The 22,013-nt window shown below is 48.8% G+C and overlaps 1 protein-coding gene across 3 annotated transcripts in view; it reads right to left on the bottom strand.

Annotated features, from left to right (window-relative positions):
• Positions 1–22,013, bottom strand: part of LOC138747528 (soluble guanylate cyclase 88E-like) — a 51,668-nt gene that overhangs the window by 3,394 nt on the left and 26,261 nt on the right. Inside the window, exons 9-17 of one of the 3 annotated variants that reach the window (XM_069906816.1) lie at positions 20,643–20,760; positions 15,927–16,056; positions 15,686–15,832; positions 14,447–14,593; positions 12,778–12,934; positions 11,673–11,782; positions 11,169–11,258; positions 7,409–7,555; positions 5,785–5,916 (exon numbers count right to left, since the gene is read on the bottom strand). In XM_069906816.1, coding sequence (XP_069762917.1) covers positions 5,785–5,916; positions 7,409–7,555; positions 11,169–11,258; positions 11,673–11,782; positions 12,778–12,934; positions 14,447–14,593; positions 15,686–15,832; positions 15,927–16,056; positions 20,643–20,760 — 1,178 coding nt within the window. Of the gene's footprint in view, positions 1–5,784; positions 5,917–7,408; positions 7,556–11,168; positions 11,259–11,353; positions 11,458–11,672; positions 11,783–12,777; positions 12,935–14,446; positions 14,594–15,685; positions 15,833–15,926; positions 16,057–20,642; positions 20,761–22,013 lie in introns of those variants that run through there. The other 2 variants (XM_069906817.1, XM_069906818.1) reach the window with 2 other exon arrangements.

Below are 22,013 nucleotides of genomic sequence, written 5' to 3'. Positions count from 1 at the left end.
TGGAAGTCAGCCTGAAGAAAACTGAGGTCCTCCATCATCCAGCTCCCCACCATGACTACCAGCCCCCCCACATCTCCATCGGGCACACAAAACTCAAAACGGTCAACCAGTTTACCTATCTCGGCTGCACCATTTCATCAGATGCAAGGATCGACAATGAGATAGACAACAGACTCGCCAAGGCAAATAGCGCCTTTGGAAGACTACACAAAAGAGTCTGGAAAAACAACCAACTGAAAAACCTCACAAAGATAAGCGTATACAGAGCCGTTGTCATACCCACACTCCTGTTCGGCTCCGAATCATGGGTCCTCTACCGGCACAACCTACGGCTCCTAGAACGCTTCCACCAGCGTTGTCTCCGCTCCATCCTCAACATCCATTGGAGCGCTTACATCCCTAACGTCGAAGTACTCGAGATGGCAGAGGTCGACAGCATCGAGTCCTCGCTGCTGAAGATCCAGCTGCGCTGGATGGGTCACGTCTCCAGAATGGAGGACCATCGCCTTCCCAAGATCGTGTTATATGGCGAGCTCTCCACTGGCCACCGTGACAGAGGTGCACCAAAGAAAAGGTACAAGGACTGCCTAAAGAAATCTCTTGGTGCCTGCCACATTGACCACCGCCAGTGGGCTGATAACGCCTCAAACCGTGCATCTTGGTGCCTCACAGTTTGGCGGGCAGCAACCTCCTTTGAAGAAGACCGCAGAGCCCACCTCACTGACAAAAGGCAAAGGAGGAAAAACCCAACACCCAACCCCAACCAACCAATTTTCCCCTGCAACCGCTGCAATCGTGTCTGCCTGTCCCGCATCGGACTTGTCAGCCACAAACGAGCCTACAGCTGACGTGGACTTTTTACCCCCTCCATAAATCTTCGTCCGCGAAGCCAAGCCAAAGAAAAAATCTTGAGTTATGTTGTACTTATCTTTCATTTGTTCAAAGGATAAGAATCTATTTCCTGAAAAACAATTTTCTATTCTCTTAATCCCTTTTTTTCCCCATTCTCTAAAGGAAAGGTTATCTATTGTAAAAGGGAGTAACTTGTTTTGCGTCAATATTAGTTTTGGTAATTGATAATTTGTTTTATTTCTTTCTACATGAACCTTCTTCCAAATATTGAGGAGATGATCTAATACTGGAGAACTTCTATGTTGTACCAATTTTTCATCCCATTTATATAATATGTGTTCAGGTATCTTTTCCCCTATTTTATCTAATTCTAATCTCGTCCAATCTGGCTTTTCCCTTGTTTGATAAAAATCTGATAGGTATCTTAATTGTGCGGCTCTATAATAATTTTTAAAGTTCGGCAGTTGTAAGCCTCCTTGTTTATACCATTCTGTTAATTTATCTATTGCTATCCTCGGTTCTCCCCCTCTCCATAAAAATTTCCTTATTATTTTCTTTAACTCCTTGAAGAATTTCTCTGTCAGTTGTATTGGCAATGCCTGAAATAAGTATAATATCCTTGGAAAAATGTTCATTTTAATACAGTTTATCCTTCCTATTAGTGTTAGTGGTAAATCTTTCCAATGCTCTAAATCGTCCTGTAATTTTTTTCATTAGTGGATAATAATTGAGTTTATATAGTTGGCCGACATTTTTGTTTATTTGTACACCTAGGTATCTTATTGCTTGCATTTGCCATCTAAATGGTGATTCCTTCTTAAATTTTGAGAAATCTGCATTATTCATAGGCATTGCTTCACTTTTATTTACGTTTATCTTGCAAACCGACACTTCTCCATATTCCTTCAATTTCTTATATAATTCTTTTATTGATAGTTCTGGTTCTGTTAAGTACACTATAACATAATCCGCAAATAAACTGATTTTATATTCCTTGTCTTTTATTTTTATTTCTTTTATATTATTTTCTGTTCTTATCAATTCTGCTAGTGGTTCTATAGCTAACGCAAACAATAAAGGTGATAGTGGGCATCCCTGCCACGTTGACCTGCTTAAGTTAAATTGTTTTGATACATGTCCATTTACTGTCACTTTCGCTAACGGTCCCTTATATAATGCTTTAATCCAATTAATATACTTCTCCGGTAAACTGAATTTTTGCAATACTTTGAACAAATAATTCCATTCTACTCTGTCAAAGGCCTTCTCTGCGTCTAAAGCAACTGCTACTGTAGGTGCTTTATTCCCTTCTACTGCATGAATTAAGTTAATAAATTTACAAATATTGTCTGTTGTGCGTCTTTTTTTGATAAATCCAGTTTGGTCTAAATTTACCATTTTCGGTACATACTCTGCTAATCTGTTTGCTAATAGTTTAGCTATTATCTTATAATCTGTGTTAAGTAAAGATATTGGTCTATATGACGCTGGTTTGAGTGGATCTTTCCCTTGCTGGAGCCTCCATGTTGATGCAATCACTAAGAAGGCGCCAGTGGCTATACTTTGTGAGGTGTCTAAGGAGATTTGGTATGTCACTGAAGACTCTTGTAAACAGTTACAGGTGGATCATGGAGAGCATTCTGGCCAGTTGCATCACTGCCTGGTATGGAGGTCCCAATTCTCAGGACAAGAAGAAACTCCAGACGGTTGTTAACTTGGTCTGGGACATCACAGGCACCAGACCTCACTCCATCAAGGACATCTATATGAGGTATCTTAAAAAAAGCAGCCCCTCTGCTCAAACACCCCCATCACCCAGGCCATGCCCTCTTCACTCTGCTACTATCAGGGTAAAGGTACAGGAGCCTGAAGACAAGTACTCAGCAACACAAGGACGGCTTCTCCCCTACTTCCATCAGATTCCTGAATAATCAATGAACCAAAGATACTGCTCTATAAGGAGTTCTCTCGTGTCTGTGCTCTGGTTTCTCTACCATCCAAAATCGTTCAGAATTTGCAGGTTAATTGGGGATACATTGTAAAACAGTAATGAGGAGGGGGTGCCCGAGCAGCTTGGGTCCCATGACCACCCTTCTCCCTATGCGCCAAAACCCTTTGACCCATCACCACCCTGTACCAGGTCCACCAGACAGGAGGAGGATGTGGATGACCAACTTGCAAGGGAGGCATGCCCATGGTCAATCCCGAGACCACAGGGACATGGGATTTCTCCCCAAGGGAGCTGACTCAGCTGGCGGCCCGCTACCACCAATGGCCAGGCGAGCACCTGACCACGTGGCTGCTCCGGCTTTGGGCCTCCAATTTGAGCCTCTCTGACCAACAAAGAATTACCAATGCCCTTCAGACACCACAGCCAGAGGTCTGGGAAGGCCCTACCCTGTGGAATCAGGTAGTGACTGCAGTGAGGGTCCAGTACCCCAACCTCCTGGAGTGAGTCTACTTGGGTGCCCACAGTGGGGTATGGTTGGTGAGAACACCCAGGTTATTAGAGAGTAGGCGCTGGTCAACGGCATCTACCAAGGAGCCTGTGACTAACTTTTTAGAAAATACCCTGGTGACCGGTGCCCTAGCAGGATACCTGGTCACCACCAAGCGCCCCAAATTTAAATCAGTGGCCCTGCCCCTCATGGCACTGGCTAATGGGAAGACTGTGTGGGATGCCATCATCCTCCTGGAAGGGCTAGAATACATGCAGTGGGGGGATCCACGCAGATCCACAGGGCAGCAGTGAGGACTGGAAACACATTCCTTCCCTGCTTTACAAGCAGGCAGCTGTTTGTGGATCTACTGAACACGGGTTGACCCTGCCAGCATAGACGGGATCCCGACCTCTGGCATTAACACCCTGTGGAAAGAGCTTTGTGGGGGAGAGAACCTACAACCACCCTTGGATAAAGCCTAGGGCTGCCCCTGCTGACACTGACACCATTTCTGCTCCTCCCCCACGAAGGTTTCTCCTGCCCTCAAGGCTGAGCTCAGAGACCTACTGAGACAGGAACTGTTCTATCTATGCCAGCAGGAACCCGCACCCATGCGATGGCAGACCCTAACCCCCTTTCTATAGGATAAAGGCCAGGGCCCCGTCACATTTGCTCCATTGTCCACACCTGCCCGAGAACCTGAGGCCACATATTCCTGTAACAGTGTTAATAGGGCCTTCCCCAGAATGCATTCTTGGGACCAAAGTTTTAAAGGAACAGTCCCTTTATAAAAACAGGGGCAAGTTTACATTTGGGGTTGCATAGATTGCAAATTGTAGCTGGGACAGGCAAAGGAAATCATTTGTTGTCGTCCCTTCCTCCAAGATTGTCTCCCACAGTTCAGGCCCTGCAACAAGAATGCTGTATTTTCCATTCCATCCTTCCAGTTCAACTCGCAAGAGCAATTTGCAGTTACTTGGGATGCAAGACAAGACCAGTTCCACATTCACACTATTTGCCACAGTTTAACAAGCCCTTGCAGCCCACGAGCCCAAATATGCCCACATAACCAGTTTACCTACCAACCTGAGGGAAATCCATGTAGACACAGGAAGAACTTACAACTCCTTAAAGACAGTGCTAGATTCGAACCCCGGTGCTAATTGCGATGTCCTTTTGGGAAGTTAAGCCAGGTAGGACTTACACTATAAGTCCAGAGAAGGGTTGAGGAACAGAGAGAGCTGGGGGTAACGGGTATAAAGTTCCCTGAACGTGGAGACACATATAGATTTAAAAGAATTCATGCACTGCCAGGCAATTAGAGCAACAATACCTCATCTTTCATCTGGGCACCCTCCAACTGAATGGCATTAACATCGACTTCTCCAGTTTCTATTTAACTCCCCCCTTCTTTCTTCCCCATCTCCTTCCATCTAGTTCTCTCTCTGTGCCTCCTTTCAAAGCCAAAATCAATTCTCACCTTTCCTCTTATCATATCCAATTAACACCTTTTCTCTTTTGGTCTGGTCCCCTCCCTCCCCCTCCCATTCTCCCCCTTTCTCTCTAGTCTTTCATTAAGATGCCTGCCTGCTCTTTACTTATATCTCAAAAGGGCTCAGGCCAAAAACGTTAGTAATATATCTTGTCTTCCTATGGATGCTTCAACCGGCTGTGTTCCTCCAGCATTTCTGATGTTTTTACCACAATCTGTAGACTTTTGTGTTTCACTAGATTTAAAAGGAATCTGAGGGAGAACTTTTTCACACAGAGGGTGGTGGGTCAATGGATCGAGCTGCCAGAGGAAGCAGTGGAGGCGGGGACAATTAGATGTTTAAAATACATTCAGAAGAGTACTTGGATAAGAAAGGTTCAGAGGGATATGGGCCAAAAGCAGGTTTATGTGGCCAGAATGGACATTGGGCTGAATGACCTATTTCCATGCTGCAAGGTGCATTAGTGAGGTGCTGGGACATGGAATCCTGGTGGTAGTCAGGATGGAAGAGAAACTGCCCATTCCCGGTGAAGATGCTTCTCCTGAAGAGACCACAGTTCTAAGAGAGAGTGTGGTGAGATGGAAGATTCCAGAAACAGAAATAGTGCTTGGACAGAATGTGACAGGTGGAGAAAGGAAAGGATTGTTGGAATTGCCTTGGATGGACTGGACATCATCAGAACATTGGAGCAAGTGATGTCCGCCTTGCCTGGTTGTTCACAGGTGAATGCTTTATGGAACGAGCTTGGAAGTTTGAGACAACCCAGAACATTCTGGCAATCCCATTGCCCCACAATGTTCTATAACTTATTGTCTTTTTACACCTACCAACACGAGGAGTGATTTATATCAACCTCCTGAGCACCTTGGGGATGTGAGAAGGTGCCATCAGTGAAGGCCCTGTGGACAGTGTGTGCAGGTCACTGGCCCTGAGTGGGGAATGGATCACCTGCTGCTTTGTACATGCTCCTCAAACTTTCCCACTGTGCCCATTTTCACCTCAGTGTTAGAGTTTTTATCACTGCTGAATTCTTCAACTGTCTTCTCCAGCGATGCCGTTGACAACCCCATTTTCAGTTGGGGACTGAGGGGTTTCAGAGTTTCGTCATCTTCCCCTGTGCTTAGATTGATCTAAAAGGTGAGGATAATGATGTTGAAGCAGCTTACCCAATCTGTGAACAACCTGAAATTCAAGGGGTCTGGAACCATCGTGAACTGCACCCAGTTCATTCACTGTTTGGGAAAAGTAGGGAATTCAGTGGATCACCTTGTTGCAGTTGTGAACATCTATCGATTCGTGCCCAGAGTTTACACGGAGTCATCACGGGCACCCAGTGGGCTCTTGGCCCCACCCAGTCTGAACACACACATGTATGGACCCCAGAATCTTGTGCTGGGGACCTGCCTCCCACACTAATGAACAGCTCCAGGTGAGCCCCTGGACGGGGCAAGTATGTGAGCGACTGGTGTTCAGTGGTCATTCAGCCTAGTGAGATGAAGTAATTAGAGCAGAAGAGACCAGGCCAACTCTGGGGTAGTGAGGATGTAGGACAGTATTTGCTGGGTGCTGCTGGACAGGGTCAGATGTCAGCAGAATGTGCTGGGTGCTGCTGGACAGGGTCAGATGTCAGCAGAATGTGCTGGGTGCTGCTGGACAGGGTCAGATGTCAGCAGAATGTGCTGGGTGCTGCTGGACAGGGTCAGATGTCAGCAGTATGTGCTGGGTGCTGCTGGACAGGGTCAGATGTCAGCAGAATGTGCTGGGTGCTGCTGGACAGGGTCAGATGTCAGCAGTATGTGCTGGGTGCTGCTGGACAGGGTCAGATGTCAGCAGTATGTGCTGGGTGCTGCTGGACAGGGTCAGATGTCAGCAGAATGTGCTGGGTGCTGCTGGACAGGGTCAGATGTCAGCAGTATGTGCTGGGTGCTGCTGGACAGGGTCAGATGTCAGCAGTATGTGCTGGGTGCTGCTGGACAGGGTCAGATGTCAGCAGTATGTGCTGGGTGCTGCTGGACAGGGTCAGATGTCAGCAGTATGTGCTGGGTGCTGATGAACAGGTTCAGAAGTAGGTGCTGGGTGCTGCTGGTTGGGGTGAGCAGTAAATTCTGGGTGCTGTTGAACAGGTGTGGACGTTGGGAATAACATTACTGCTGTCGCTACTTCAATCTGGGTTACATAATGGAAGAGAGTGGTCAGCAACATTTCCCCGGGGCTCTCAGTGGTGGACCAGATCCCAACCTCAATCTCACCAAAAAACAGTATTCCTGCGTTTCTAATGCTGTGCAGACCCAGCACATACCCCTGACCCCGTGTTTGCGTGTAATTCACGGTGTCATCATTAAGCCCTTCCATCAGTCTCTGTGATTCACTGTGTCACTGTTAACCCCTTCCATCAGTCACTGTGGTTCACTGTGACACTGTTAACCCCTCTGTCAGTCACTGTGGTTCACTGTGTCACTGTTAACCCCTTTCGTCAGTCACTGTGGTTCACTGTGTCACTGTTAACCCCTTTCGTCAGTCACTGTGGTTCACTGTGTCACTGTTAACCCCTCCTTCATTCACTGAGGGTTCCTGTTGATGTTAACCCCTTCCTTCCATCACTAGAGCATTGGAAGCACTCACCAACTTCCTGTTGCTGCATGCTGAGGAGTGCTGTGAGACAGTTGTTGTGTGAACCGTCTGATGATCAAACTGGGGGCATGCAGCCTGTGTATTGCCATCCTTATCTCGTTTTCCCTTCAGCCAGTACGTTTCGATTTCCACATTCCCCTGCCAGAATAATCAAACACGTTACAGTGTCACAGAGACTCACTGCAATTGCAGGCACTCAAAGGGAGATTGAGCAAAGGAAGTCTAAGGAACTTGACAGATCGAGCAATATTCCTGGAGAGAAATGGTCAGGCAACATGAGAAAGGTGGTTTCAGACCTATCAGTAGAGAAAACGTGAGGGGGTGAGAGAGTGCCGCAGAAAGAGGCAGGGAGACAGGTAGAGTGACACACCTATGGGTGTGAGGTGGGGAGGTAGAACAAAAAGTTAGAATGGTTAGTTTAGAACATAGAACATTCCAGCACAGTCCAGGCCCTTCGGCCAACAATGTTGTGCCAACCTACACTACAACAATCCTTCACACCCAAAACCCTCTAATTTTCTTCCATCCATGTGTCTGTCCAAGAGTCTCTGAAATGCCCCTAATGTTCCACCCTCCAACACCATCCCTGGAAAAGAATTCCAGGCCCTCACAACTCTCTGTGTAAAACACTTACCCCGACATCTCCCCTAAACTTCCCTCCCTTCGCTTTGTACAGGTGTCCTCTGCTGTTTGCTGATCTTGCCCTGGGAAACAGGCACTGGCCGTCCACCCTGTCTCTGCCTCAGAATCTTACATTCCTCCATCCTTCTCATCCTTCGCCATTCCGAAGGGAAAAGCCATAGCTGTCAACCTTGCTTCAGTTCTCCAATCCAGGCAACATTCTGGTGAAACTCCTCTGCACCCTCTCCAGAGCTTCCACATCCTTCCTGTAGTGAGACAACCAGAATTAAACCAGAGTTTATAGAACTGCAACATCACCTTATGGTACTTGAACAGACCCCCCTGATTAATGTGCCAGCCCCTTCTTAACTACTCTCTCCAGGTGGGCAGAGCTCACCAAAAATGGTGACAAGGAGGTGCTTGGATCAGCCCCCACTGAGGTGCTTGGATCAGCCCCCACTGAGGTGCCTGGATTGGCCCCCTGTGGTGCTGGATTAGCCCCCTGAGGTGCCTGGATCGGCTCAATACCCCCCCCCCCCACCCACCAAGGTGCTGGAATAAATGTTCTCACTTTTTTTGTATGTAAGGAATCTAGATTGGTTTTTAATTTCCATCAACTTAATTTTTGTGGAATGAGTACCTCGCCAAGATGTTTGAAGTTTGTGAAGCAAGATATTCTACTAACCGCTAAATTAGAGAAGGTTGCCTCATTACTTTAATTTGAAAGCAGTTGGTACTAGTTTAATTAAAACATTAGCATCGCAGAAGCTAACAATTGTCCCTGAGATGTGATTGATAATGATACATATTACTTTGAGAATAAAAAGCAAGTATATTTGACATATCTAATGGGGAACATTAATTGTGAACCACAGCAGGGACTTAATCATTCTTGAGGCTCCCTGAGCTGCTTGGATCAACACCCCCTGATTACTGCTCTTGTGAGCTCCAGCCACACTGCACCCCTGACCATGGACCTTCCAAATTGCAACAGTTCACACTCTATCCAGATTTAACTCCATCGGTCCCCTGAGGTGCCTGGATCACTCCCCCCACTGAGGTGCCTGGATCAGCCCCCCCTACTCCAAGGTGCCTGGATCAGTCCCCCTGAGGAGCCCGGATCATCCCCTGAGGTGCCTGGATCAGCCCTTGAGGTGTTGGATTGGCCCCTTCCTGAGGTGCCCGAATCAGTCCCCTGAGGTGCCTGGATCAGCCCCAAGGTGCTGGATTGTCGTTCCCCCCCCCCCACCGAAATGCCTGGATCAGCCCCCTGAGGAGCTGTATTGGCCCCCTGAGGTGCCTCCTGTTGTAACCCCTTCTACACTATCCACACAGCTCCAGCCTTGCTGACCCACCACTCCACTTCCTCATCCAGGTCATTTATAGGGGTCCCAGAGCAGACCCCTGCAGAACACCATGAGTCACCAGCCTCCAGACAGAATTCTTTCCATCTACAATTACCCTCTGCCTTCTGCGGGGGAGCCATTCCAAAGCCATGCAGCCTTGTTTCCCAGGACTCCATGCCTCAGCAAGATGGGCTCATTAGGGCAAATAGTCATGGTCCTTTTCCCGTGATGGGGGATCTAAAACTTGAAACCAGAAGTTTAAGGAGAAAGATTTAACAGGGCCCTGAGGGGAACCTTTTCCACACAGGGTGATGAATGGGTTTGTTGGAGTGGCAGAGGTGGGGTTAGGAAGAAATGGATCAAATTCAGGCAAATGGGGCAAGTTTGGTTGGCATTGGCCAGCTGGGCTGAAGGGCCTGTTTGTGTACTGTCGCACATCTTGACTCTGCTAGCTGAGATGTTTAAATCTTTGTGGAACACGAGGGTTTGGAGGTGACTCTGATCCTCCTCCTTCTAAAGGCAGCAGATGACATGAGATCAGGAGCAGGGACCCGGTTAGAAAAAGTGCTGGAGAGGATGACAGCCCACGGGGAATGCAGGGTGTAGTTGGAGCACTGGTATCACTAGGGGGTGGGGGTGGGGGGTGCAGACCATAAGACATCAAAATGACTGTCTATAACGTTTTTGAGCAATATTTCAGCAGAAATGTATTATTTTTATAAAACTCTCCTTGCCGTCGGCCCAGCTACATGTGTCAATGCTCATTTACTCTTTGAGCCTTCTATGTGCTCCAGTCAGAGCTGCCGTTATTCCCCAATAACAACGACATTTCAAATCACATGGTTCCGTTTGCACGTCCACCAGCAAGCGCTGTTGTTTTTTTATAGTCACTGCTTTTGTCAGCCCTGGTGATGCCACTGAGTTACAAAAAGACACCATGACTGACAAGGGCAGAACTTATCAGGCCAGCCTGACTGAACCATTCCAGGAGGTATCGAAGTTCGTTGATGTGTTTTACATGGAGGACAGAGAGATCTTGGACAAGGTCCCACATGGGCGACTGGGTCAAGGTGGCAAATGGGTTCAAGACTGACTCAGCATAAGGAGCTGGAGGGTAATGGTGGAGAGTGGGTAATCTGACCACTGGTGTCCACGGGGCAATGCTGGGACCCTCACGGTGGGCCATGCACATCAGTGACTTGGGTGCAGTACAGGAGGCTCACAAATGAGGGGAGCTGGTAGTGTCTCAGGCTACAGAGACAGAGCGTCGTAAAGTGGATGAATAATTTCACATTGATCAACGTGGGGCAGCATGTGAGACTGGGAAAGATCATGAAGGGTGTCCCCCACGAAATATCGAGGAATGGATCTTGGTGTGTGAGTGAAGAAGGCAACAGGGGGAAGTAAATGGTCAACGCACAGGGGGAGCGGGAGGTGGGGAGAATCACTGAAAGTTCGGGAACTCGCTGTGGGGGGGAGATGGGGAGGAGATGGGGAGAGACACTGAAAGTTCGGGAACTCACTTGGGGGGAGATGGGGAGAGACACAAAACAGACTGGGGGAAGGAGGTGACAGAATCTATGGGAGACAGGAATACATACAGCCTACTCACATACATGCGCGCGCGCACACACACACACACACACACACACACACACACACACACACAAACACACACAGCTACAGATAAACACACACACACACACAAACACACAGACAGACACAGCTACAGATAAACACACACACATACACGGTAATGGTCCTGCAGGCATCATGAGCACTACCTTAATTGTGATCGTCCCGCGTCTCTCAAAGATGAAAGGGCTATCGATGAGGTGCTGGTAGGTTGCGCCACTCAGCTGGATGTGCATTTCCTGGAGGGAGGAGGTGAGTGCAGGTATTACTGGAAACTCTAGCAAAGACGAGTACCAACTGGATTGGGGCTGCAGAATGACAGCAGTGGCCAGTAGTTTCATGGCGTACAGGTTGCAGATCATGCATATTTCAGAAAGACGTTGACAAGGTCCTACGTGGGAGAATCGCAGCGAATTGAAAGGGGTCAGGAGTGAGGACCTGATGGAGTGGGGAGTGGGGTGTGGGGTGGACAACAGCAAAGAGAGGATCAGTTAATGCACCTTTCCTCCCCCCGACTCGTCCCACACAGATATCGGAGCACGATTCCTTCGAATGACATTGGGACTGAGAGGGTTATCGTGGGAGAAATGCGGGAGGCCAGGATGGTGCAGAGGAGGTGGAATGAGTGCCCCCAAGTCTCGCCAATTCCCTACCTTGCCATTGCTCTCCATGGCGGATGCCGAGTGCACGGTATCTCCATAGAGCCCGAAACGAGGCATCTTGTGTCCCACCACTCCAGCCACCACCATCCCTGAATGGACACCTGGTCACAGGAGAGGCATGAAGGGATGGATACCCATATTAGAGTGGCCACTGGAAACATCGCGGGCCCTGGCAGCCACGAGTGTGTGGATGTGCCCGGCCACTGGGAAAGGCAGTGATCACCTCAACCTCATCAGTTCCTCCCCAACCTGTGTGTCCGCAGACTGCCGTTTGCCTTTGGCCTGCTGGAACAGGCAGAGAGATGGCTATTTAAAGAGGGGCTTGCCGGAAAATGGATGGCCAGAGTGCGACACTGGGCAGCAGGGGCTTGTGGGCTGAGGCTGCATAACTCTTGGACATTCAAGCTTCACAATGATGGTGAAGATTGATGTTTTGATATAAATTCCTTATGAGTTAAATGTTCAGCAGAGAAACGTCACGGAAGAGACCACCCAGACACATACTGGCTGTGGCCATGTTAGGAGCTGCTGCTGGGGGCCAGGGCCAGAGGAGGTCTCTGTAGACCACATTGAAATGGGGGCCAGGGCCAGAGGAGGTCTCTGCAGACCACATTGAAATGGGGGCCAGGGCCAGAGGAGGTCTCTGCAGACCACTTTGGAACCATTGGAATTGGTGCAGAGAGACTGGACTGGGGTTATCACAGGAACAAGTTGGACAGGAGCTCTGGAGTGTGTAAGGGTGAGGGGGGGAAATCTTGTAGAAGGGTTGTGGAGAAAGGAGATGGTCGCAGACTCTTCCCCTGAGGGATGATTCTGGAGTGAGATGACAGAGGCTTAGAGTTGGGGGGGGGTGGTTTAAAAGGGAACTGTGGTCAACTTTCTCATTCAGAGGGTGTTCAGTACCCCCAACCCCACCCCCCACCACTGCTGAATAGGATAGGTGCCACTGCTGGACAGGATGGGTGTTACCGTGAGTGCCTGATCACATCATTGCCACGGTGATGCTCCTGTGAACACACTTTGCTCCTTCTCCCCACCATTACCTCTCTCCCTTGCTCAGTCTCCCACCCAGCTCAGCCACTGAGGTATTACTCACCCACACGGATCTGAATGTTGTTCCCTGTCGATGGGTCCTTCAGGTGGTCAATGGACCTTACCATGTCCAGTGCCATGTCGCAGATGTTATGGGCGTGGAACATGGTTTTCTCTGGGACTCCTGCCACCACCATGTAGGCATCTCCGATTGTCTCCACCTGCAGGTACCAGCTGATCAGAGAGGCATAACCATTTGCTCCCTCATCCACAGGTTCTGCTCGTGTCTGGCTGACGAGGACAACCTCCCTCCCCCAGGGATACAAACACGAGACTTCCAGTGTGCCCACACACTCCGTGCCTCCATCTGGAGGCCTGCACAAAGGCAGAGGCAATTCTCGTGGGCAGCAGGCGAGCATCAGGGAAAGGACTCAACATAGATCCAGGGTCACGGGTCAAGGTGAGTCAGGAAACATGGTCAGTCACCAGGAGTCACTCAGGAACCCTCATACACAACCGTCAGGTTAAACACAACATTGACTGCAATCAGACCAGTCCCAGCAGCTTCAATCTGACACCAGCCATGTTGCTGAGTCACCCCCAGACACACAGGCCCATTCCAACTTATCGGATGGGATTAAGACCAATCCGTGGGTCAATGAGTCAGATCTTATCATCCCTCCCTATCAGATGGTATGTCGGGCACGACCTCCACTTGCATCCAAGTGTAGATGGGGGTCCACAGCTGGGAGACCTTCTCTGTTCCGTGCTCACCAGCCTTGGATCCCCAGGGAACTACACTCCTCTGTCCGACCCATCCTGCTCCTTCCTCCCTAATCCTGCCCTTCCCCCAGCCCATCACCCATCCCCCTCCCAAATGGCTCGATCTGTTCATCCCCCACGTTCACCATCCCCCTCCCCACTGGCTCCATCTGTTCACCACCCCCCCCCCCCCAGTTCTCCCCTCCATCCCACAGCCCATTTCTCCACCCTACCTCAATTCATCTACTCACCCCCTCCCCGGGTTCCCTCCCCTCCCAGCAGATCCCACCACCCCCCACCCCTCTCATCTGCCTCCACACCACCTTCCTTTATCAGCTTTGTTGTCACCTCCAGGCCGTTTTGGGAAGACAACTGAGTTATGTCAGCCTCAATGAATGGTGGGGCCTTGGGCCACACAGAGGGACAGACAGATCCCTGTGTACATGTTGGAGAATCCAGATGTGGTTGGATAAAGTGGTGGAGAAAGGGCACAGAACAGGCAGGAGTGATACCATGTAGGGCCACAGGTGGAATATTATCTGCAGAAAATGACAGGGTTGCACTGGAGAGGGGACAGAAGAGATGCACTGAAGCATTGCTGGATCGAGTGTTCCAGTTGTGAAGGAGCAGGAATTGGCCATGGGGCTCTGTCATTCGGCCAAATCAGTGGGAATGGTGGGGAAGATGAGGAGAGGTGGGTAGGGGTATTAGGGGAGGGGGTACAGGAGGAGGAAGGGAAGGGGGATGAGGGGAGGAGTCTCAGCCAACAGGTCAGAGATGATAGGTGAAGGGTTTTGACTCAGGTGTGGGCTGTTCTTTGTCTCCTGCGGATGGTGCTCAGACAGCTGAGACTAGCAGCAGAGTGAGCTTGGGTTTGGATTCCTGGCATGTGTCCGGGAGATTTGCACCGGAGTTCTCCCGGTCACCATAACACCGTCACCACACTGCCTGCTCCTTCCTCTCACACTGACCTTGAACACTCGGTGCTTCTCACTCAGGGTGTCAAAGAGCGTGTACATCGTGTTCAACATCGACACAACCTGCATCGGGGTGATGTGGCTGCAGATCCGAGTGAAACCCACCACGTCACTGAAGAGAATGGTCACGTCAGGGAATACCTGTAGTGGAATGGAGGAGCACATCACACTGCGTGTCCACCCACACATCGCCCTCTGCACCCTCCTTGGGAGCGTCTGAGGGACACCCCCTCCCCTGATGTTCTCCTACTCTGGAGAAACTGACAGCAGGCTGGTGACTCCTCAGAACCTGCCTCCGTCCATTGGGTGACACGGCCTCCTGCCTCTGCTCTACTCAGCATGCTCCCATCTCTCTGCCCGCTGTTCATTCCACTCCCAAGGCCCAGCATCGGCTTCAAGGATGAAGCAGAGTGAAATGCTCGAATTGTGTCACATAGACCAAGGGCCTTCACCCACTTTCTGAGTCTGTTGTCAAATCCTGATCCCATTTACCAGCTCTCATCCTTTACAGGTTGGGGAGTGTCTCCCTCCATCACTGCCTCAGGATGCCTGCCCTGCCAAGCACCTCTGACATCTTCCTCCTCCTCCCACTCAACTCCCACCTCCTCATCTTCAGCAGGTGCCCTGTGAGGAACACACTGTATTACAGGCATTGTACTGGTTGACCTGGCCCTGATACTGTAACCCCCTTCCCCTCCAGGATCCCTAATGAAGGTGGTGTCACCCAATCCCTTCCCTCAGTACTGCCTTAGAATTGGACCAACAGCATGTAAGAGATGCCTGTAAGTTTATAGAAATTAAAGCCTATTAATCACAACTTCTAGTCTGTCGGGTCTAATTGTAGCGCTACACACATATCCTCTTGGCAGAGGAAACAGGCTTAATGTGGGGACTACGGTTTCAAGAGGATCTGAATAACATATTTTTCCCCAGAGAGTGGCTGGAATTTGGAATGTATGCCTGGTGGTGAAGAATAACGTGCTGCCTGGGCCTTCAGGCAATGGTCCAAGTCACTGACCGTGTGGGACATGAGGAGGTGTGGGTTATAGAGACGGGGGCTACACTCAGCGCAGTAGAGTACAGGGACAGGGCCCTCAGAACAAGGGAAGGGGTTGAGATGGAGGGAGGAATGAGGAGGAGGGAGAGGTATGGGAGAGAGGATGGGTAGGGAGGGAGGGGTATGAGGATAGAGGGGATGGGTAGCGAGGAGGTGGAGGGGAGAGGGAGACCTACTTCACATGTGTTGACTGAAGGCACTCCTTTGCGCAGACTCTTGGCCACGGGTTTGGGGATCATCCTATAGAGGAGGTCGTCGGTCTTCTTCATCTCGTAATCCAACATCTTCATGCTCTCCTCCAGTTTGCTCGACTTCTTCTGTTCCTAAAAGGGAACAGCATCTCACACAGGTAGAAGCAAGTGTTCACTCACACACCCATACACACACCAACACACCCCTACACCCACATCCACTTGCCTGTATCAGAGCACGTTTCAGCTCTTCAGATTGCTGTGTTCCTGCAAGAACCAGATCGCGACTGGAATCGTGCATGCTGAGGTCATTGATGTATAATCCTGTCTTAAACATGGCCCCCAGATTCTCCATTCTGCAACACAAGAGCCCAAATAATCACCAACCGCCTGTCACACATAGAGGCCATTCCACCCATTAAGTTTGTGCCTGCTCAGCCCCATCCCATTTCCCCGTCAGAAGGACAGAGTCACGAAAGTAATGAAAGTAGATTGGGGAAGTCGGGTTGGTGCAGGATCCCAGGAGGAGGAGTTTGTGTTGAAAGCTGATGGGATGGTTTTTGGAGCAGCTTGTAGATGAGCCCTCCAGGGAACCAGCTATTCTGAGCTGGGTGCTGTAGAATCAACCAGAAGGGATTAGAGAGCTTAAAGCAAAGGGCAATGATCACAATTTGATTGAATTTGCTGTGAAATTTCAAAAGGAGAGGCTAAAGTTTGTTGTGTGGGTATTTCAGTAGAGTAAAGGAAGTTACAGTGAGAGAGGATCTGGCCAAAACACATTAACGAAGAAGGCAGCGGATCAGTCACGAGTTGAATTTCAGCGAGAAATGAGGGACGTGCAGAACAGGTGCAGACCAACAAGAAAGAAAACAATGAATGGGAACATGAGGCAATTGTGGCCGACCAGGAAAGTTAATACCAAAGGAAAAGCAACAAAGCCAGAGAAGAGAGCAAGAACTAGTAGGAAGGTCGAGGACGAGAACGTTTCAACACGTGAAGAAGGTGAAGACTAGGGAATGTTTCAACACGTGGAGACAGCGAGGACTGGGGAATGTTTCAACACGTGGAGACAGCAAGGATTGGGGAACATTTCAACATGTGGGAAAGGTAGAGGATGAGAGTATTTCAACATGTGAGGAAGGTCAAGGACTGGGGAACTTTTCAACACATGGGGAAGGTAGAGGACGGTAACTTTTCAACACGTGGGGAAGGCGAGGACTGGGTAACATTTCAACACGTGGGGAAGGTAGAGGACTGGAACTTTTCAACACATGGGGAAGGTGAGGACTGGGGAATGTTTCAACACGTGATGACGGCGAGGACTGGGGAATGTTTCAAAACGTGGGATAGGCGAGGACTGGGGAATGTTTCAACACGTGGGGAAGGAGAATAGAAAGGGAATGAGAAATTATGAAAGGAGGTCAGCAGGTAAAATCTAAAAGCTTCAGTAAATATATAAAGAGTGGCTAAAGTGAACCTGGGACTGAGCTGGAGAGATTGTAATGTGAGGCAGGGAGATGGCAGAGGAACTGAATGAATATTTTGGATCAGTCTTCATGGTAAAAGTCATTAGTGTCATCCCGGGCTCGCAGGGATCTCCGGAGAGTGAAGTGAGTGCAGCCAAGATCATGAGAGAGAAGGTACTTGGGAAGTTAAATGGTCCAAGGGTAGATGAGTTTCCCGGTCCGGATGGAACCACCCTCAGGTTCCAAAGGAGGAATGCTGCAGAAATTGTGGAATCATTGGTAATGATCTTGCAGGAATCAATGGATTCTGGTGAGGTTCTGGTGGACTGGAGGATCGCGATCGTCTCTCGCTGATTAATAGGGAGGGAGGCAGCAGAAAGGAAACTGAACCCATCAGTCTGACGTCAGCAGTTGAGAAGATGTTGAAATCAATGATCAAAGGTGAGGTTAGAGAGTACCTGGAGGAGCATCACACGATGCTGAAAGGTTTCCTGAAAGGAAAATCATGCCTGACAAACCTACTGCAATTCTTTGAGGAGATCAGACAGGATGGACGGGGAAGAAGCAATGGACGTCGTGTAGCTGGGCTGTCAAAAGGCCTTTGTCAAGGTGCCACACATGAGGCTACAGAACGAGATGAAGCTCATGGAATAACAGGAAAGATGCTCTCACATGGGTGGAGTGTTGGCTGATAGGCAGGAAACAGTGGGAATAAATGGATCATATTCTGGTTGGCTACCTGTTACTAGTTGTGTTCTGCAGTGTTTTAACCTTGTATATAAGTGATTTGGATCATGTAATAAATGGATTTGTGGCTAAATGTGTGGATGGCACCCAAATAGGTGGTAGGGGAGGTGGGGCTGAGGATACAAAAAGGCTGTAGGGGGACTTGGATAGATTAATTAGAATGGGCAAAGAAGTGGCAGATCTAATATAGTGTTGGGAGGGGTACGGTCAAGCACTTTGGTAGAAGAAATAAATGTGCAGACTATTTAGATGGGGAGAAAATTCAAAATTCCAAGTAGCAAAGGGACCTGTGGCTCTCGTGCAGGGCACCCTAAAGATTAACTCCTAGTTGAGTCGAAGGTGAAGAAGCCAAATGCAGTGTTGGTGTTTGTTTCGAGAGGGGTAGGGAACAAGAGCAACGATGCATCTCCAGAGGGTAGTTAACTTGGCCTGATGGTAATTGGGGACTCGTTGGTTAGGAGAGCAGATAGGAGGTTTGGTGAATGGGATGGTATGTTTCCTCCCAGGCACCAGAGTCAGGGATGTTTCTAATCAAGTACACAGCATTCTGGAGGGGAAGGCAAGCAGGTGGATGTCATGATCCACATGGGGACCAATGACATCGATAGGAGTCGTGATCAGGCCCTGAAGAGGGAATATAGGGAGTTAGATAAGAAGTTAAAAAGCAGAACCTCAAGGGTGGTAATCTCAGGACTGGTGCCTGTGCCACATGCCTGAGAGGATAGAAACAGGAGGTTGTAGGCTGAAGTATGGCTGAAGAGTTGGTGCAGGGAGCCGGGGTTCAAGTTTATGAATCATTGGGATCACTTCTGGGGAATGTCTGACCTGTACAAAAAAGGTGCATCTGAATTGGAAAGGGACCAATGTTGCTAGAGCTGTTGGGAGGGGTTAAACTAGTTTGGCGGGGGGCTGGGAACCAAAATGTGAGTGCAGAGAATAGGGCAGAAGGTCAAAAGCATGATGGTCTGTGTTCTGAGTGGAAGGAATAAAGGGGATGAACTTAGAGCATAGATCAGTACATGGAACTACGATATTATGGCTACTACTGAGACTTGGCTGGAGGAAGGGCAGAACTGGCTGATGCAGGTACTGGGGTTAAGGTGTTTTAAAAATTGGGGAAGGGATGAGGCAGGAATTAGCGAGAATAAATTAGAAACAGATGTTCAAAGGTGAAAGCACAGAACTAATGTGGAGGAAGTTTAGGAACCTCCTGTGCTGGGTTCCGGATAGGTTTGTCCCATTGGGACAAGGAAAAGATGATGGGAAATGACAAAACAGGTGAGGAAACTGGTCAAGAGGAAGATGGAAGCCTACATTAGATACAGGAAGCAGGAAGGGCTCATGAGAAGTATATGGTAGCCAGGAAGGAGCTCAAGAAAGGATTTAGGAGAGCTCAGGGGCATGAGAAGGCCTTGGTATGTGGGATTAAGAATCCCAAGGTGCTTTATGTGTATGTGAAGAACAGAAGGATGACAAGAATGAAGGTGGGGCCACTAAAGGATAAAAGAGGCAAAGTGCCTGGAGGTGGAGGAGGTTGGAGAGGTCCTGAATGAATATTTTGCGTTAGTATTCACAAGAGAAAAGGATTTTGATCAGGGTGAGGTCAGAATAGAACAGGTTTGTGTGCTGGACAATGTGGAGGTTAAAAACATCGATATACCTTTGGTTGCTGTGGGGAGTGAGAGAAGAGGTAGCTGGAGCAGTAGCTATGATCTTTGAGTCCTCTTTGGTCACAGCCGAGGTGCCGGAGGATTGGAGAATGGCAAATGTTGTCCCCTTGTTTAAAAAAGGTAATAGGGAGAATCCTTGGAATTATAGACCAGTGAGTCTTAACGTTAATGGTATGTAAACTATTGGAGAGGATTCTTAAGGACAGGATCTGAGAGCATTTGGAGAAGTCCAGTCTACCCAAGGATAGCATGGGTTTGTGAAGAGAAGGTCATGCCTCGCGAGTCTAATTGAGATTTTTGGGGAGGTAACAAAATAAATTGATGAGGGTCAGGTGGTAGATATGATCGACATGGATATTAGCAAAGCATTTGACAAGGTCCCCATGAGAGACTCAAATGACAGAAGGAGAAGAGAATGAAAAGAACTGACTCAGTGGAATTTCTTGTTTATTTTTATTGAGTGACAACATTGTTTGACAGGTTTAATGTATCTTATTTTCTGAACTTTAAATAAATGGGAGGGGAGGTAGGGAGGGAGGGAGGGGAGGGGGGGGGGAGAAAACGACACTGTATATATTCAAGAAGGAAAATGTATGTATCTTGATCAATATGGTTTATAGTGTGAAAAATTTTTAAAAATTTTTTTAAAAATTCAGAAAGACAGGAGTCAAGGGATCAGTGGAACCTTGGATGTGTAGTTAAAAAATTGTATTGTAAGAGTGTAGTAGTGGAAGGAAGGTATTCTCCCTGGAGTCAGTGACTAGTAGAGTGTCACATGGATCAGTTCTAGGACCTCTGCTCTTTGTGATTTTTATAATTGACCCTGATGAAGTTGTGGAAAGATGGTTTAGTAAGTCTGCAGATGATACGAAGGTTGGAGGAGTTGTGGATGAAGGTGAAGATGCCAAGAGGATATAGACAGGATGCAGAATTGATGGTGAAGATAGGCTAACTCCATGCAGGGGATTGACCATGGTGTCCATCACAACCAGATAATGGCTCTACCCAGTGCACAACCATTGCCCTGTGCCCCTGCCTGCTAAGCACAACACCTCGTACACTGGCGTTCCCAGGAAGATGATGGATTCCCACTCAGGCATGTATCTCATCTGGCCCTTTAGTCTGAGGCAGCGGCTACCATCTCCCCCGGTATCCACCCGACTCGAGCTGTGTCCATCTGTAATGGGTGAAACTGTCAGCAGTCACGTGGAAACCGTCAGCGTTAACGGGGTGAAACTGTCAGCGATAACGGAGTGAAACTGTCAGCGATAACGGGGTGAAACTGTCAGCGATAACGGGGTGAAACTGTCAGCGATAACGGGGTGAAACTGTCAGCGATAACGGGGTGAAACTGTCAGCGATAACGGGGTGAAACTGTCAGCGATAACGGGGTGAAACTGTCAGCGATAACGGGGTGAAACTGTCAGCGATAACGGGGTGAAACTGTCAGCGATAACGGAGTGAAACTGTCAGCGATAACGGAGTAAAACTGTCAGCGATAACGGAGTGAAACTGTCAGCGATAACGGGGTGAAACTGTCAGTGATAACGGAGAAACTGTCAGTGATAACGGGGTGAAACTGTCAGCGATAACGGAGTGAAACTGTCAGTGATAACGGGGTGAAACTGTCAGCGATAACGGAGTGAAACTGTCAGCGATAACGGAGTGAAATTGTCAGTGATAACGGGGTGAAACTGTCAGTGATAACGGAGTGAAACTGTCAGCGATAACGGAGAAACTGTCAGCGATAACGGGGTGAAACTGTCAGTGATAACGGGGTGAAACTGTCAGCGATAACGGGGTGAAACTGTCAGCGATAACGGGGTGAAACTGTCAGTGATAACGGAGAAACTGTCAGCGATAACGGGGTGAAACTGTCAGCGATAACGGGGTGAAACTGTCAGTGATAACGGGGTGAAACTGTCAGTGATAACGGGGTGAAACTGTCAGCGATAACGGGGTGAAACTGTCAGTGATAACGGGGTGAAACTGTCAGTGATAACGGGGTGAAACTGTCAGCGATAACGGGGTGAAACTGTCAGCGATAACGGGGTGAAACTGTCAGTGATAACGGGGTGAAACTGTCAGTGATAACGGAGAAACTGTCAGCGATAACGGGGTGAAACTGTCAGCGATAACGGGGTGAAACTGTCAGCGATAACGGGGTGAAACTGTCAGCGATAACGGGGTGAAACTGTCAGCGATAACGGGGTGAAACTGTCAGTGATAACGGGGTGAAACTGTCAGCGATAACGGAGTGAAACTGTCAGCGATAACGGGGTGAAACTGTCAGTGATAACGGGGTGAAACTGTCAGTGATAACGGAGAAACTGTCAGTGATAACGGGGTGAAACTGTCAGTGATAACGGGGTGAAACTGTCAGCGATAACGGGGTGAAACTGTCAGCGATAACGGGGTGAAACTGTCAGC

This window comes from Narcine bancroftii, chromosome 12 (assembly GCF_036971445.1).
Source record: "Narcine bancroftii isolate sNarBan1 chromosome 12, sNarBan1.hap1, whole genome shotgun sequence".
Lineage (NCBI taxonomy): Eukaryota > Metazoa > Chordata > Chondrichthyes > Torpediniformes > Narcinidae > Narcine > Narcine bancroftii.
This window is presented reverse-complemented; position numbering and strand designations above follow the sequence as displayed.